Source organism: Mesoplodon bidens (genome assembly GCF_964165515.1).
Source record: "Mesoplodon bidens genome assembly, chromosome: 1".
Taxonomy (NCBI): Eukaryota; Metazoa; Chordata; class Mammalia; order Artiodactyla; family Ziphiidae; genus Mesoplodon; species Mesoplodon bidens.
This window is the reverse complement of record NC_138176.1, coordinates 20,742,084-20,758,823: the sequence shown is the minus strand read 5'-3', so window position 1 is coordinate 20,758,823 and position 16,740 is coordinate 20,742,084. Positions and strand designations below refer to the sequence as shown.

The following is a 16,740-nucleotide window of genomic DNA, read 5'->3' as shown; positions in this document are numbered from 1 at the left end:
CCACTTGGTTCTTTTTTAGATCTTTGATTTCTGTGCTGAGGGTTTCCATTTTTTAATTTGTTCCAATCATGTTTGTAATTGTTCCTTGAAATACTTTCATCATAGCTATTTCTCTGTTATCTAGGTGTTGGCATCCTTTGATTGTCTTTTTCCAGTTGGTTTGAGATCTTCCTGGTTCTTGGAATGACGAATGATTTTTCTATTGAAACCTGGACATTTTCATATTATAAGACTCTGCATCTTATTTAAACCTTCTGTTTCATGTGGCTTCCTCTGACACCGCTATAGCAGGAAAAGGGGCGGGGGGGGCGGCGCGCTGCCTTGTTACTGCTCCATGGAGATAAGAGTCCAGGTTCCCCTCTCATCCCAATTGACACCTGACGACGATGACCTTCTGTTAATCTGTGCAGAGACAGGAGTTCCCCATGCGATCTGCACTAACACTGTGAGAAAGGGCCCTCTTTACCAGCTGGTAGCTGTGAAAGTCCTGGCTCCCTGTTCTGCCTTCTCTGGGACCATTCCGGCAGGGGATGTTGGGGAGCCTTGTTACAGCCTGGCTAGGGTGGAAGTCTAATCTCCCACTTGGCCTTTACTGGTGTGGGTGTGGGTGGGGTCACAATTTTTCTGCGGTGTTTGGCTGAAGCAGAGTGGTTATCATCTAAAAGTTTTTTGTCTTCCTAGGCTGCCCCTTTCCTGATCATCTGGCCAGAGAGGACAGATTTTTGTTCGTCTTTTTTTTTTTTTTTTGTCTGCACTTGGCATTTCCAGTTTGCTGGCTTCTTCAATTCCAAGTCTGGGATAAATGAGGCAAAAATAAAACCCAGAGAATTCACCACTGTGTTGTTCCTTGGGTCCTGAGATCCCTAGCAGGTCTGTTTTTCTCTCTCTGCCTCTAAGAGTCTTCTTATGTTTGTTATATACATAATGTCCAAGGTTTTTAGTTGTGCTTAGTAGGAAGAATAGAAAAGATTATGTCTACCTCATCTTCCTGGAAGTGGAAGTTCTTTCCCCCCTGTGTTTACTTACACCTCTTAACAAAAGCAAAAACCCACTGAAATTTCAGTATCATGCTAACTTTTAGCATAACTACCAACAATTTAAGTGATCAAAGTCCTTTGCTAATAGACTATCTCCATGAGATATTTTGGGCCCATCTTTCCAAAGAGATGATCAGTCTTGAATTATGCAAGGATCCTCTCTGGGTAAATCTGTTATTAGAATAAAAATAAGCCCATCGAAAGATGTTAATATTTTGATAGTTCAAAGGGGGGAGGTGGAGATAGTTTTATACCAGAATGGCTGCCTTAAAAACACCAACATGACCAACAATTTGGTCTTCCTTCACCATGCCAAAACTCCAAATGGTTGCTGACAAGTTTCCCCCAAATTAATTATCTGCAACCCCTTCCAACCTTTTGGGTTTGATTTCCCACAGATATTGCCCAAATTCCTATTTTGTTTCTTTCAGCACAGCAACTTACCAAAAACAAATCAGGAACAAATCTCTGAATATTATTAATAAAGGAGGAGTTTCCTTTGAACTAGAGTCTTTTAAACTGTGTTTCCCAGAGATTTCCTGTGCAGCTTCAAAAGGAGTTCATGACCACTTTGATTAGGACTTTATCTCCAGTGCTCATGGAGACAGGCGTGTTCTCAGACTATCCATCAGAGTGGATGTTAGCCAATTACATCCCCTTGTAAAACAGTAACACAACCCCTCCTTGGGATCCACACTAATAAAATGATCTTCTTCATCAGAGGTGAGAGTCGGCTGTTTCTTCAGCTCTGAGCCCTGTGGCAGGAAAACTTGGGGGAAACCAAAGAGGACTTTTCTGTTGTTACTTGATTTATTTGTAGGTCCATCCCGATATTGAACACACATGGACAAAATGCCGTCTGTTGCAACCAGATTCTTCTATTGCACTATTATTTCAGTCATTTAGGGGTTTGGAGAAAGGTGATGTGTGGGGGATGGCTAAGAGAGACAGATGGCCAGTGCAATTATCACTTGAGAAACAGGTTTGTCCTTCCAAAATGGCAACAGCAGTGGACTCTCAGTGGCAGGTGAACTTTGAAAAAGGATTAGTAAGGGATTACCTAAGAGAAAAAGAACAGGTGTATCCAGGGTGCTCCAGCTGGAGGGGGCACTTTAGCTTTTGAATGACACCCTCAAAGTCGCCCCTTAACATTTCAGGTCCATTTGCACCCGTGGACTTTGGCAGTGTCCAGTGGTGATGATTGTGGTATCATCTTTAAGAAGGGCAAAAGACAGAATAAACACTGAAGTTTCCCTCCATTCTTCGAAGGGAAAACATAAAGGGGAGGGTATGTTGAACTTTGTAGCAGAGTATATATGTACCTGAAGAGAAGGCAAGAAACCCACAACTCTCAGAGCTCTCTGCCCTGCATGAACCCTGAAGCTCCATTTCAGAACCCTGGGAATAAGTAGAAAAAGAACCTTAATTCTCTGAGGAGAGTGGCTAGGGAGTCAGGGCCAGAATTTCTACAAGTGAGCTGATCACAGAGAATTATGCCTAGATGTGACCATCTGGCCTATATCCATTTTATAGAGAAAGAAACTAAGCCTTGAGAAGTGCAGTGACCTGCCCAAGATCATGACCAGTTAGTGACAAAGTCACAAGTGGAATTCAGGGAGTCAGGTCCCTTTTGTATAATCTGCCCTTTCCCTTTTGCTATGAGTAATCCTATTTTACAAGGCTTGGTCAAGGGCTCAAAGCCAGAAGGGTGAGAACAAGAGGGTCTGAGCTCATGTTCTGGACTCCTTGGGGAGCTCTGGGTTGGACAGTACTGTAGTCACCTGTATGAGCCTCTTTTGCTGCCAAGCCTTGGGAGAGGAAGATCTGCAGGGGCATCTGGGAAAGGCAGCAGCAATGCAATAATAATAACAGGTACATATTGAATGCCTCCTCTGCGCTAGGCACCGTGCTAAGCACTTTACAGGCATTATATCATTTGATCCTCACAAGAACTTTGTGAGGTAAGTATAATTATCACTTCCATTTTGCAGATGAAAAACCAAGGTTCAGAGAAGTTATGTAACTTGCCCAAGCGTATATACCTGAGTAAATGACAGAAACAGAATTTGAACCTATCTCTACTTGGCTTTAAACTCCAGGCTTTTTATTTATTTATTTATTTAAAATTTTTTTCATTAAAAAAAATGTTTTTATTTTATTTATTTTTGGCTGCATTGATTGGGTCTTCGTTGCTGCGTGGCCTTTCTCTAGTGTGTAGGCCTCTCATTGAGGTGGCTTCTCTTGTTGCAGAGCATGGGCTGTAGATGTGTGGGCTTCAGTAGTTATGGCTGGCGGGCTCCAGAGCACAGGCTCAGTAGTTGTGGCACAACGGGCTTAGTTGCTCCACAGTATGTGGGATCTTCCTGAACCAGGGGTTGAACCCATGTCCCCTGCACTGGCAGACGGATTCTTAACCACTGCGCCACCAGGGAAGTCCCTCTCCACCACTTTCTAATTGGGGGTTACCTACCCTGGGCCAAACCCCATTTCCCCTCCTTTACCCTCCACAATATTAGGTCCCTTCTATCAGTGATTCTCAAGCCCAGCTGCACATGACAAACACCTAGGGAACCTTTTAAAAGTATTGGTATCTGAACCCCATTTCCAGAGATTCTAATTTTGATTTTTTTGTTTGTTTGTTTTTGGCTGCGCCACACGGCATGCGAGATCTTTGTTTCCCAGCCAGGGATCCAACCCGCATCCCCTAAAGTGGAAGCACGGAGTCCTAACCACTGTACCTCCAGGGAATTCCCCAGAGATTCTAATTTAATTGACTAGGTTAACCTCCCCAATTAAGTTGCCAGATAAAATACAAGACACTTGGTTAAATCTGAATTTCAGGTGAACAATGAATAATTTTTAGCATAAGTATGTCCCCCAAATTGCATGGGCCGTACTTATACTAAAATATTGTTTGTTGTTTATCTGAAATTCAAATTAAAGTGGGCATCCTGTATTTTCATTTGATAAATCTGGTAATCCGATCTCCAAGTCATTCTAATGCACAGGCCCAGGCTGAGAACCTCTTCCCTATGTGGTCAACAATCCTTCTAAGTGCACTTATGTGTTGCACTCAGCTTCACAACCTCTGGCACAGGCAGCAAATATGTGTGTGTGTTTTTTTAGGGCCTTCTGTGGCACGGTGTCTGTCCTCTGGCTCAGCAGTGAGACTAATTGTGTAAAAGGGCAGATAGCTCATGAGAAGTTAGCTTGGGTGCCAAGGCGAGATTGGCAGTGTCTGATAAATAACACTGAAGGTGCTGCCTACACCCTGAGTTGGTTCTCTGCAGAGTTCCTAGTAATTGAACAACGTGTATTGCAGTTATTTTACGCAGGGCACTTGTTAGGCACTGCAGGGTTTGCTGTGGAAGCTGTGGAAGAACTCACAGCCTGGGAAGGGAGAATCCAAGTTTCCTTTACTGGAGAAATTTTCGGTCTACAATCTAATGAGGATTTGCAACAAGCACCTTGTTATGTACATAGGTGCGAGACTGCATAAACTTACCCCCAGCCCACATGGGCTGGACAGAACTGGATGAAGGTAAGTTGGTTATAAACAGGAAGAAGGAACATCCTGCTGTGCTCAACTGGAGACCAGGGAGCACCCCAGCACTGCCACTTGCTCTCTGTGCCATCTGGGACAAGGCACTTATTTTCCCTCAGTCTCCCTTTCTTCATCTGTAAAATGGGGGTGATGATAATAGCTCATGGAGTGATTATGAGGATGAAATAGAATGTGCTTGGAGAACGGGGCCTGGAATATTATAAGCATCCCATGAATACTAGCTCTTATACTTACAGTGTCTCAATATGGGACCTCATTACACATAAGTATAGTATACTCAAAAGTGCTCATGTCCAAAGGACGAAAAATTAAACTAACAAGATGAGAAGACATTTCCTTAGCATCAGTTCAGCCTAAGATTTGATAGAGTCCAGTTCTTCCAAGACTCTGAAAAGTGAACCAGGAAATGGAGAAGAATTTCCCAATTCTAGCCTCCATGTTGGTACTTTCTACTCAATTCTACTTTAACAATGATGCAATTAAGAATCAAAAGTCTAAAGCAGATTCTTGCAACTATATGCCAACATGTTATTCTCATGTGCCTGCCTGTCTGGGATGGGTGTTTTTAGGGTGTAGTTATATGGAAATAGCTTCTGATTACATTTCTGACTTTTCCAGGTAAGTCATAATTTTAGACAGTTGTTTTGACGTGACTCTTTGGCAGGCCACACATATCTGTGAGATTTTCAGAACTCTGTGAATTAGAATAACATACGAAAATTTTAAAAAATTTAAGTATTCTGATACATAGTGTAGTATGCCTTACTATGTGAAAACACACACAAGGGCAGTGTATGCAAACAAAAGTCAATTTCCAAGGTAAGCAAGAAGAGAGAAAAGGTTTCCAGTGAGGGCAAACCCTTCTTTACTCTCCTTTATGACTGCTTCTGTGATACGTAAAAGGATGTAACAGTCCCTCTGTATGAATCCCTATTACTCTGGCTCCAACTTGGAGTTTACATTTCATTTTCTGAAAGATCTGGGAGTAAAGGGTTTTGTGTGCATGTATGTGCCTATGTGTATACCTGCATGCATCCCACTGGTCCTATGTCACATGTGTACCTGGGTAAGAAATAAGTCCCGTGAGGGTGGGAGTTTTGGCTCTTTGCTCACTGCTGTGTCCCTACACCTAGAAGAAGCCTGACACGTGGGAGACTATGTCTTCTGATGGAATGAATTAATCCATATGTTGAGTATGTGCTCATGCATCTATTATCCCTGATAAATATACCCACTTCAGTGCTCATCAACCTTTTCACCCAGGAGAACTGAGCTCTGTGTCAGGAAAGGGAGAGGGCAACCTGCAGGCCTCAGTCAGGAGAGGTGGAAAAAGAAGAGAGAGAAAAAAACCTTCAGAGGGGAGGAGAGCCTGGGTGGTGGACAGGTGTCCAGGCAGAAGGTCAGGAACTAGAAGCAGCACCATTCTGGGCTGCTTCTTCCCTGTAGATTTTGTGTAGCTCCCAATGTGGGCGCTGATTCCCAGATTATTGAGTCTAATGGTTCACAGACAGGGGTCCTGGTCCCCCAGACCTCTTTGAAGATAGAGATGGGTCTCCTCCACCTGTTTTTTGTTTGTTTTCCAAAAAGAATATCAAAGGGAAGCAGGTTTTTTTTCCCAGAGATAAGGCAGATAGGGTGACCTAAAATGCCAGTTTCTTCACTTTGGGCTAGAATTTTACCAGCTCAGTGCGGTCACCTGGTTCTCCCATGCTGACCCAAAACCCCCATAGGTAGTGACATCCCTGTCTGTGATTAATGAACATGGGGAAGACGAATTAATGATGCTTTTCAGAAAGGGGGAAAGAGGTAGACTGTGTGCCAGTGGAACTCTCCCATCTTGGGTGGGGACACTGACACTACAGATGGTGAGATTATTTCTCCAAAATTACACAACAGTGCAGTCGAATGGCTGGCCCCAAACTCTGGGGTCCTAACTCTTGCTCCCATCCTTTTGCGATTCTTTTAGTTTTCCCTGAAAATCTTCCAAGACCTCTTAGCCCAATACTATCCTGACATGTGTACAACACAGTTTCCAGAGTTCCTTTATATATACCCTTTCAGCAAGGCAAACATTGTTCTTCACTACTGAGGCTCTGTGTGACTCACACAATCAGCTCATCATCAGGAAGAAGATCTTTTGCCACCTGTGCGCTGCCTTTCCCTTCCATCTCCTGATGCCTAACATTTCACCATTAGAACTGTATTCCTTTAGCTTAAGGCATTGGCCATCTTTTATTTCCAAATGCCCCTGGAAATGATCATATTTGAGCTAGTGTCAGACACTGGTACCTTAATGTACCTGAATTTAGAATCTTTGTTGAATTCATTTAAAAAATATGGAGATGTTAAAGAAAATAGAGGCCTGAAGGACTCCCCCAACCCCTCGCCCCAGGTTATACCTTAGAATAAGAAGACATGAAAAAGTAAGCTCTGTTTGATTCCCACTTTGGTCTCAGGCCACTGCCTTCATGGCCTGGTGATTTTGGAAGATTCTCCATTAGAGGCAATTTATTACCTTGGAGACCCATCTTGTCACCAGATATGTAGAACAATAAGAACATGGGAGAAGGTGGCTTGGTCTCTGCACTTTTGGGGAAGGGAACTTCAACCATCTGGCTCAATGGGTTTCTGGCTTCTCTACAGAGGCAGCATTTTGATATTTAAACTTTAAAGTGAGTGACTCAGGAATAGTTTTGAAGACAGTGTCAGATGCCTCTTTTTGCCATGCTGGAGCAAGGAAACCATGAAGGGCCAGCACCAAGTTCTGGCCAGGCAAGGGAAGGTCATTCATCACTTTGACCCTCTTGGCCTAAGCCTCTCTTCTTTGTCACGCTTGTGCCATGCTAGGTGCCAGGGGCTGGGGATGCTGGGGAAGCGAGGCGTGCTCCCTGCCCTCGATGAGCTCATAGTCTAATGAACCCTGTAAGTACTGGGCGTTGCATAGGGGAAGCCCAGGAGCTGGCTGAGACAGGAAGGGCTTGCCAACCTCAGAGGTCCAGGAGAAGGGCAGAGTCCAGGAGAGCAGAGATAATGCCCAGGAGCAGGTGACGTCTGGGTGAGCTCCCATGTAGGGCAGAGGCTTTTAATCCTCTGCCCATGTCTACTACACCCACTGGTGAGTGTGGGGGTGGGGGTGGGGGCATGGGGAGTGGTTGAAGGAGACCTGGTCAGCACTTTTAAGCCTGTGCAGGAGCCAGTAGGAGAGGCAGAGTCCCACAGTTCTCCTAGTTCCTGCCGTTCTGCTTGTGCCTCATCAGTCTCTAACCCCCAACTCCCGGGTTTTCCTTGAAGCCACTTCTTTCTTCTAAAACATGAAGGCAAGATAATGGCTCCCAAGGAGAGAAGGAGCCCCAAGCCAGCTCCTCAGATCATTGCTGGACAATGCCTTTCCAAAGGGAAAGATGCCCAGGAAAAATCTGTCTAGGAAAACTCTGAGGATTAGGACTCAAGTGAAATGCAGGGGACCGAAGATCTCTTGATGGTGTTTACCAAGCCTGAGTGCAAAGACCACAGGTCAAAGAGCGGAGGAGAACCTGACGGGTTTGTGCTGACAAGGTCCGAGGAAAAGTGAGATGTTGGAGGGTAGACTTAGGCAGAAAGGGCTAGTGAGGGGAGCACAGGTAAGGAGGAAAGGCAAGGCTAAGGAGCCCAGGAGAGCCAAAGTGGTCCAGGAAGGGGAAGGGCATCCCATACAAATGCAGGATGGGGAGGTCTGGGGGCAGCTAATATCACAGCCTCAGTAATTAACCAGCTTGTGTACCTGAAGACATAATTACAGGCAAAACAACTCCTTTGATGTAAGAGTGTAGTGTAGTCTGGGGGAAAAGAGGGGCAAAAAAAAAAGAAAGAGTGATTTTGCTTTAATATGGAAACAAGATTAATGGAAAAATATTACCAAACAGGCAAACAGGCCAAACAAAGAAACAGAAGGTTGAGAAAACGAGACCAGACTGAGTGGGCACCCAAGACACCTTGGGCCCTTGGGAGCATCATGGCTGGCCTGGCCAGGCGCTGCAAAAATTCACTGCTTTCCTTTCAAAGAGTTCACATGTTCTTATCAGGCTGGTCACCTTCTCATCCCCTACCTGTTCTCTGTAGAAATTCTCAGCAAGGTTCCAAAGAGACCTGTTTATTTATGGAGTCAAAGCCCCAGAGAAAGAGGTGCAGAGGGTTTGATGGCTCCTCCTGGGAAGCAAAGGTAATCAAGAATGGAGCTGAGCTTGTAACCCAGCATCTTGGATGCCTATCTCAGGATATAACTTCTGAAACACCACCCTTTCTGTTGGGGCCAACTTTATTAGAGAAATCTGTTAATTGGGGGTTGGTGAGGGAGGAGGGATGCTAACATGATTTAACACTTGATGGACTCTGAAAAAAATAAGGAAGGACCTTTGAGCTTTAGCACATTCATCGTTCCACAGACACGTTACCAAAATAAATATATGCAACTATACTGTATGTGACACTCTGGGGCACAATAGCATAGACTTTGTGAAACAAAAAGGCATTTCTCCTGCTTCCAATGTGTCTCTTGTGGTGCCATTGTCTGATGCTAAGAACTCACACAATAACAAAAAACAATGCCCCTATGATGGGGGGGAAGACTTGATTTGGCATCAGCACTGGTGTTTTCCATGGGAATGATGGCGGGGGCTGTGGCTGACTGTGGGAATAGTGCAAATCAGCAAGTTTTGGAGATTTTCTTCAAGCCATTGTTTGTTTTGGCTTTGGTCAGATCTGTGGCCCAGCTTGAAGATTCCCACTGGTCTTTCTGAAGCTTGCAGATCTATGACAGATGAAACAGGGATAAATTAATAATGACAAAACACCCTACCCCCACACTGGCACTCATGTGTGGGGTGTGCCTATCTTGGTGCGTGTGTATATACATACATGCAGGTCACAGTACTGTATATGTGCACATTTGGCCCATGCCTCCACCGGGGAATTAAAGAGGGACCAAGGTTTTCTCCGGGCTTAGGTGGTTCGTCATCTCACTATCATCTTTCATCTAGGACAAGGGTGATCAGTTTTTGCAAAATGGCATTGGTTAAAACTTGTTTGAAACTGTACTTCCTAAAATCCTTAGACGTTTATAGACTTTTAAGCATGAGTAACTCAGATTGTGGTTCCAATAGAACAAATAGTAAGTAATTGTTCTGATGATGGAAGTAATTTATCCCACAGCTTTTAGGATCTTCTCCTCTACCCTAGCCAAAGGATGCAGAGATCAATCAAGATGGAAAATGAGCAGAGTATGTGTAGTATGATTATATTATGATCCAAACTGTGAATATATTGGCTTTAAAATGCCAAATACTGATTGTTCCTGTCATATCAGCAGCAGGTTATTATAGACTACAAATACACAGGACTTTGGTGAGGGTGTGTGTATTCTGTTTTACACAGTGAGTGTTTTTACAAAGAAATGTACTTTCATTTTTTTTCAAAAAGTTTCCATTTCCAGGAAAAGTCTTCCTGACAAACGTGTGTGAAGCTGACTCTAAGCAGGGTGGCTGGGTTGCACAACTCCAGGGGGCAGCATTCACTGTGTCTTCTAAGTAAACGGTTTCCCTGGAGGAAAACTCCAGGTGACCTCGCAAGTTGACAATATTTAGGTGGGCTTATTGCAGATATGTTTTCCAACAAAGTGCCGAAGAGTCTTGTTTCTTGCAACTTATTTCCCCCCTTAGCTGCAGGTAGGGGACTCAGGCTCTTGTCTGGGTCTATACTGGAAGCAAAAGATCTTACTATGGGCCAGGCAGTGTACTAAGTGCAGATATAATTTAATCAGCACACGAATCTTATCAGAGGTTTCGTGGATGGAGAAACTTAGGCCAAGGGCAGTTATAGGACTCACCCAGGCACACACGCAGTCTGTATGCAGCAGAGCTGGGACTTGAATCCTTCTCTATGGCACTCCCAAAGGGCCCTGACTCCCACCATCCTTCCCGGGCCTGGAGAGCATCCATGGTTCCTGCAGACTCTCACTGGGTCTGCAGTAACAGCGAAACAATGTCAACTGGGGCAGGGGTCTTCAGAACCAAAAGGTGGAATTCAGCTGGGGTAGGGGTGGGAGGTTCCTGGGCTGCCACTTCTGCCTTTCTGTCAAATAAAAGAGAGCCAGGTGTGGAGGCACCCTACTGTGAGCTTTGCACAGCTGGACTATGGCTGGGAAGAGGAGTGTGGGGAGAGATGCTTACACCTCCTCCCTCTTCCTGGAAAATAACTTTGCATTCGAAGGGAGAAAGAAAGAGTGAGTAAATCTGTAACTGGGATTTGGTGGCCTGGGGATTTCATTTGGCCCCGTGAAGGTAGATGCCCATGCGTCTGTGAGTGAGTGAGTGAGTGTGCGTGCATTGGGGGAAGAGAACTTGAGGTCACATGTGACGATATTTTGGATTGGGCTTTTATTTTTTAAGTCATAGCAGCTCCCATTTGTTGGAAACCTACTATGTGCCAGGCATTGGTATTACTCTTACGTGAAGAAAAAAATAGCTTAGTAGTTTGTTTTTATGCCGGTGCGCTCACAGCCTTCGAGTATTTTTTTCCCATTCGTGTTTAAATCCTACGCTCTACAATGTGGTAAGATTTGGGTAGAGTCGGGGAGTGAGCGGGGACTGGCAGGGGGCGGTCCCTGCCTCGCTTGTCTCCACCTTTTATTTTGACCGGTCCGATGGCGACCGGCTCGCACTAGGACCCAGGCGCCAGAGCGCCTCCGTCTGTCCTGTAGGTTCATTCAATCTCCCATACACACAGACCCACTGCGAGACGGACACACACTCACACTCAGACACACAACTGCACGCAGCGAGGCTCGGGAAGTCAGGTCGCCTCCTCGCCTCGGCGCCTTCTTCGCTCCAGCCAGCCGGTTCTCCCCTGGGGCCCGGAGCTCGGCCGGGCCGCGCAGCCCCAAAACAGGACGAGCTCGGCGGACCCCGGTTCCTCCATGGGCAAACGCGGGCGGCCGCGCAAGGAGGCGCGCTGCGAGGGTGCGGGGCTGGCCCCCGCCGCGCCCCCGGCCGTGACCGCGCCCCAGCCCCCGGCCCAGCCAGAGGAGCTCGCGGGGGCCAAGCTCAGGTGCCCCTTCTCGGACATTTTCAACACCAGCGAGAACTCGATGGAGAAGCACATCAACACTTTTCTGCAGAACGTGCAGATTCTGCTCGAGGCCGCCAGCTACCTGGAGCAGATCGAGAAAGAAAACAAAAGTAAGTTTGGGGGCGCTGGCTCCTCCTCGGCGCCCGGCTCTTTCTTCCTCGCCCATTTGGGCGACCCCTGTCGCCTGCTTGACCCCCCTCCCCCAACACACACACATCCAGCCCTCGGCAGTAAAGCCGATGACACCGGAGAAAGGACACGCACGCACAAAGCTGCTAAAGATGTAACAAAGACGAGCGGGGGGAAGGGGGGGCCCTGTCGGTGCGTCCGTCTGTCCGTCTCCCACAGGCTGGCAGGACCGCTGGGCCGAGGAGCGGGGGAGTGTTGTTGTTTGCTGACAACTGAGCCGAGAGCTCATCTCTTCGAGGTCGCCTTTCTTCCTTTTTTTTTTTTTTTTTTCCGGAGCCTTCTCGGGCAGACAAGTGTTGTTTTTCTGTCGCTCGTTCCTGGGTGGGGTGGGGATTAGAAGCCGAAAGTTGGAAACTGTAGGCAGAGCTTAGCGGTTCCAGAAAGAAAACACAGACACACACGACAACGATAACACCAACAACCAAACAGCCCTCCACGGCGTGGGCTCGGGCTGGCTCGGCTCTGCTTCTCCCTCCTGTCCACTTTGCTTTTTCCTCTCCTCTCGCAGCAAGGCTGGGCTCAGGCCATCGCGTCCACGGATACAGTCCTCCTGCGCCTCTGGTGCCCTGTGGTTTCCTCACCGCCCCCCCCCCCCCGAAAGAAACAGGCCGGCAAAGCCAAGCACCGCCAGCAGCTCGCCCCGGACCCGCCGTCCTGCGCCCGGGAAACTTGGCGAGGGGGACGCAGCCAGTAGGAAACTTTGGGATCTCGCAGGAAACAATAGTTATGGAAGAAGGTGTAGGCTGTTATGTTCGGTTTTTTTTATTTTCCGGGATACGGCTCCCGAGTGAGCGCGCTGGGCGAGCAAGGCAAATGCCTTCCTCGTGGATTTTTACTGTTCCCCCCCCACCCCAGATTCAGGTGGAGAGCGATGCTTGGGGGGGGTGCTGGGAGCCCCACCCCGGCCTGGCCTCCTTTTTGTATTTGTTTGTTTCATTTTTGCCTCTGCCAACTGGGTCCCCCCGTCCTCCCCAGGCAGTCGCTCAGCGCCGTTAACGGGGGCACGCGTGTGCGGCGTTTCCAGCACGGTCCTCACAAATAATAGCTGCGAGAAGGGCGAAGGGGCCGAGGAATATAGACCGACAGAGTAGAGAAAAGCAGGCTGTTTAATCTGTCCGAACAAGTAGGAAGATCAATGAGATGAGAGAGAGAGAGAGAGAGAGAGAAAGAAAGAAAGAAAGAAAGAAAGAAAGAAAGGGTCCGATTGCAACGTGTCAGATCTTGCAACCTACTCCCCCCTCCCCCAAACACAACAACAACCCTCAAACACAAAAACACCTTAGCTGACCGACACCCCAGGCCTTCGGGGTTAAAGTAACCGTGTGATGGCAGCGAAATCGTGCAGTAGCTTAAGGCAAAAACAAGGATTTGTGTAGCGTGGTCGGTGGTGCGTTCTTTTCTTCTCTCCTGCTTTCTCGGAGTGCCTGGGTTGCGAGAAAGGCGCATCGTCGGCCGTGTAGCTGAATGTTTGCGATTATTCACGGGTTTTTTTTTGGGGGGGGCAGTGTGCATTCGTCAGTAGGGTAGTTTCTGAAAAGCCAGAGCTGGTGGGGAGGTGGGGGAAGACGTGGTTTTGTTTGGTGTGTTCGCTTTTGTTGGAGGGGGGAGGGGCGTGATTTCTTACGCTATCCTCGGCCCGGGTGCCCTGTTCCCCTGAGTCTGTCCCGTGGCGCCGGCTCTGGCCGGGGGTGCACCCAAAGAGGGCACCTTGGCAGTGTGTGGCAAACCTGGTTGGCCCCCTCCGCCCCCCTCTACAGAAGGGTGTACTAAACAGGCTGCCGGAGCTTCCACCGCATCCCTCGCCCCCCGCCCCTCGCACTCACAGACAATCGGAGACCTCTGCTCCCCACCTCGCCGCCCCCACCCTCGCTCCCCCGGCCGCCTCGGCCGCCTCAACCTCCTTGTTTACCGGTGCCGCGGCTCTGGCGTGGCCACCAGTCACGTAAGCAGAGGGCTGGGCGCGCTGGGCCGGGCTGCCCCGTACCGGGCGGGCCAGCGGCAGCGGAGCCAGGCTCCCGAGACCGTGGAAGCCAAGGGGCTTCCTCCTGGTCCCTTTCCCGAGGCGTCCGCGCTGCAAGACCCCGAGAGGGGCTCGGGAACCTGGGCACCCCAATCGAAGTCAACTTCGTGTGCGTAATCAGCCCCTCGGCCCCGCTGCCCCCCTCCTTCGGCCGGCTCCCCGCGGGAGTATTTTTAGCTCTCTTGCCTCTTTTCGCAGCCGCTGTTTGGCTCAGCATGACGTGATGCCAGCGGCCCCCAGATTTCCCCGAGAGCGGGAACTCCGCTCGAGGCCCTTGCCCCCTCCCCAACAGCTCACGCAGGCGAGGGTGACCTCCAGCAAACTATGGGGCGACCATCCGCAGGGCCCTCTATTATCTCCCCTTAAAATTGGAGCGGCCCACGGAGGCCACTTTATTTTCCCCACTCTCGCCCCGCCTCCCGCCCAGTCTCGGTCTCCTAGTACGGAAAACAGCGGGCCCTACATCTGCCTCATTTTATTAGGGGTGCTTCTTCGCGCTGGCGGCGCTCGCCGTTGTTTTCTGCTCGCTGCACACAATGCCTGCGCGTCACGGCGGTCCGCGTGTGCACAGCAATAACGCGAGTCGGGGGGCGGGTCGTGCGTGCGTCGGGTTCGGGCACTGAGGGTCCCTCCGCGCGCGCAGGACTTGTTTTGCTTCAGAGCCCGGCTTTCCGAAACGCTTACATCATTCAGTCGTTGGGGGAGGGAGGGGAATCTAGGCGTTCCGATAGGATTACAGCGTTTCTCAGGTCCCTGGTTTTTGGAAGGAAGCAAGGACCCTAGCTTTTTAATTATTTTTATGATTGGAGGGCGCCTCAAGTTTTGTTAGTTGAGCAAGGTTTGTTTGTTTGTTTGTTTTCTTAGGTCACTACTGCAAAGGGCATTACTGGCCGGCTCAGGTGCACAATCTCCCCGCTTTCATTTCAGCCAGTTCTCCTGTAATCACTTGATCTCAGTTTCTCCGCCTCCTCCTCTTCCCCCTCCCAGCTAGAGACACATGGTTTCCACATGGAGACAAACTTCTTTCCTCTGACTGGACTTGACCTAGCAGCGTCGCTCAGCCAATCGGCAGCTTCAGCTTCCCCTGACGTCACGCGTTGCTGAGGCCAGAGACTGGGGGGTGGAGCCAGGAGGCAAGCCAGAAAATCACGGGGAGCTCTAGTGTGGCCAGCTGGTACGGTCCCTTCTTAAAGGGACGCTCTTCACCCGGGTGTTGAGCCTCAATTCTCCATTTCGGGTTCTGTGAGACATTCTCGAAATGCACCGATAGGCCCTGGTCACGAGTTTACACGTTCCGCTTTTACCGTTTGCAAAGTATTTACTTGGCAGGAGCTTGCCTTATTTTCCATTGTCACCAGAGCTGCTTTTCATGGCATCTTTGAAGTTTCCGTACTAGGAGAGCTCACTGAGTGTACACAGTACTGAATTATTCTCAGTATATATAATGAGTTTTCTTGGGGTGTTCAAATTAAGTCACTCAGTATTGACTGCTCTGTGCAAGGCAAGGATTGCTTAGGATATGCTGGTACATTCTCCCAAAGTTCCAACTGATGTGAATCCCTGAGAATCTCAAATTAAAGGCCTCCAGAAATATTAATCATGGATACTGTGACCCTGTTATCACAAATTCAGAAATTATACATAAATAACCTCTGACATATCACCCATATCCATTTGGGGTCCAGTGGAGGGATAGCAATTTAGGGCTGACTGATTAGTAGAAAAAATATGTACTTCCTGTTTTGGAAAAGGTTAAAAATGAAAGGGAATAAGAAAGAAATTCACAAAAGGGTGTTCTGTGCATAAAAGTTGTTCAGCAGGCAAGTGGAAGTTACTATAACCGGTAAGGTCTACAGGACAGAAAAGGGCTTCCCAGTCTGTAGGGAAGGTGGCTTTGGGGCAATGCTTAAGATAGAAAAGAAAGATTAAATGGGAGTAGAAGCCATGGGTGGCTCTCTGGAGTGCATTACCTGGGTTTGAGGGTGAGGTGCTTTCCTAAGGGCATGGACAGGCCAAAGAGCAGCCTCTTCCTCCTGATAGAGTAAGCTGCTGCTGTGTGGTGTCATTTGGCCCTACCCTGCCTTCCTGACTTAATCTCCTCTGCTCCCGTCCAGCAGGTCCACCAGCAAGCAGGCTTTACAGTCATGCCTCTATGCTTGACTTAGGCTCTTCCCTCTGTCTAAAATGCCCTCATTCTCTTACTCCCCTGGGGTTATCTGTGTCTTACCTACCCTTCAAAGCCTAGGTCAGTTCCCACCTCCTCCAGGAAACCTCCCCTGAATATTTCTTAAGTCAGGGTAGTTGAGAGAATGAAAGCTTTACAGTCACCCAGAGCAGGGCCCAAATTCCCCCTTCACTGCTTACTGGCTGTGTGACCTTGGGCACAAGTTACCTAACCTTTCTGAGGTTTCATTTCTTTTTTGTAAAACAAGGATAACAATAGCATCGGCCTCCTGCCATTGCTGAACAACTAACTGAGGTGCTCCATTTAAAGTACCTGGAATATAGTAGGTGCTCAATAAATAGTCACTTCTTTGAGCCTTGATAATCAGCAAGTCTCTACTTGCTTGCTGTGCATTAGCTTTATCCTCACAGGGAGAAGATTAGCATCTTAAGGGAAAAGATCACTTACAGTATTTCAGTATATGTCACTGTTGCGTAACACTGGGCATACGGTAGACAATATACATCCTTTGATTTGTTGGATTTGTCATTTACTGGCTATGGCACAGTGATCAGGTTTGAAGGCCAGGGGACACATGACAGACTTTCTGAAGACTTGGAGAAGAGTTGGAAATACTGATCTCTTCCAAGGAAGGAGGATGTCT

At 48.1% G+C, this 16,740-nt stretch overlaps 1 protein-coding gene and 1 long non-coding RNA gene across 2 annotated transcripts in view; one reads left to right on the top strand and one right to left on the bottom strand.

The window, feature by feature from the left end:
• The window catches only part of LOC308622452, a 264,527-nt gene that overhangs the window by 210,717 nt on the left and 37,070 nt on the right, over window positions 1–16,740 (bottom strand). The gene's annotated exons all lie outside the window — the stretch shown is intronic.
• Window positions 11,355–16,740, top strand: part of MXI1 (MAX interactor 1, dimerization protein) — a 105,331-nt gene continuing 99,945 nt past the window's right edge. Inside the window, exon 1 of the mRNA XM_081243885.1 lies at window positions 11,355–11,813. Within this exon, the coding sequence (XP_081100011.1) occupies window positions 11,552–11,813 (262 nt within the window). The 5' untranslated portion in view covers window positions 11,355–11,551. The remainder of the gene's footprint in view (window positions 11,814–16,740) is intronic.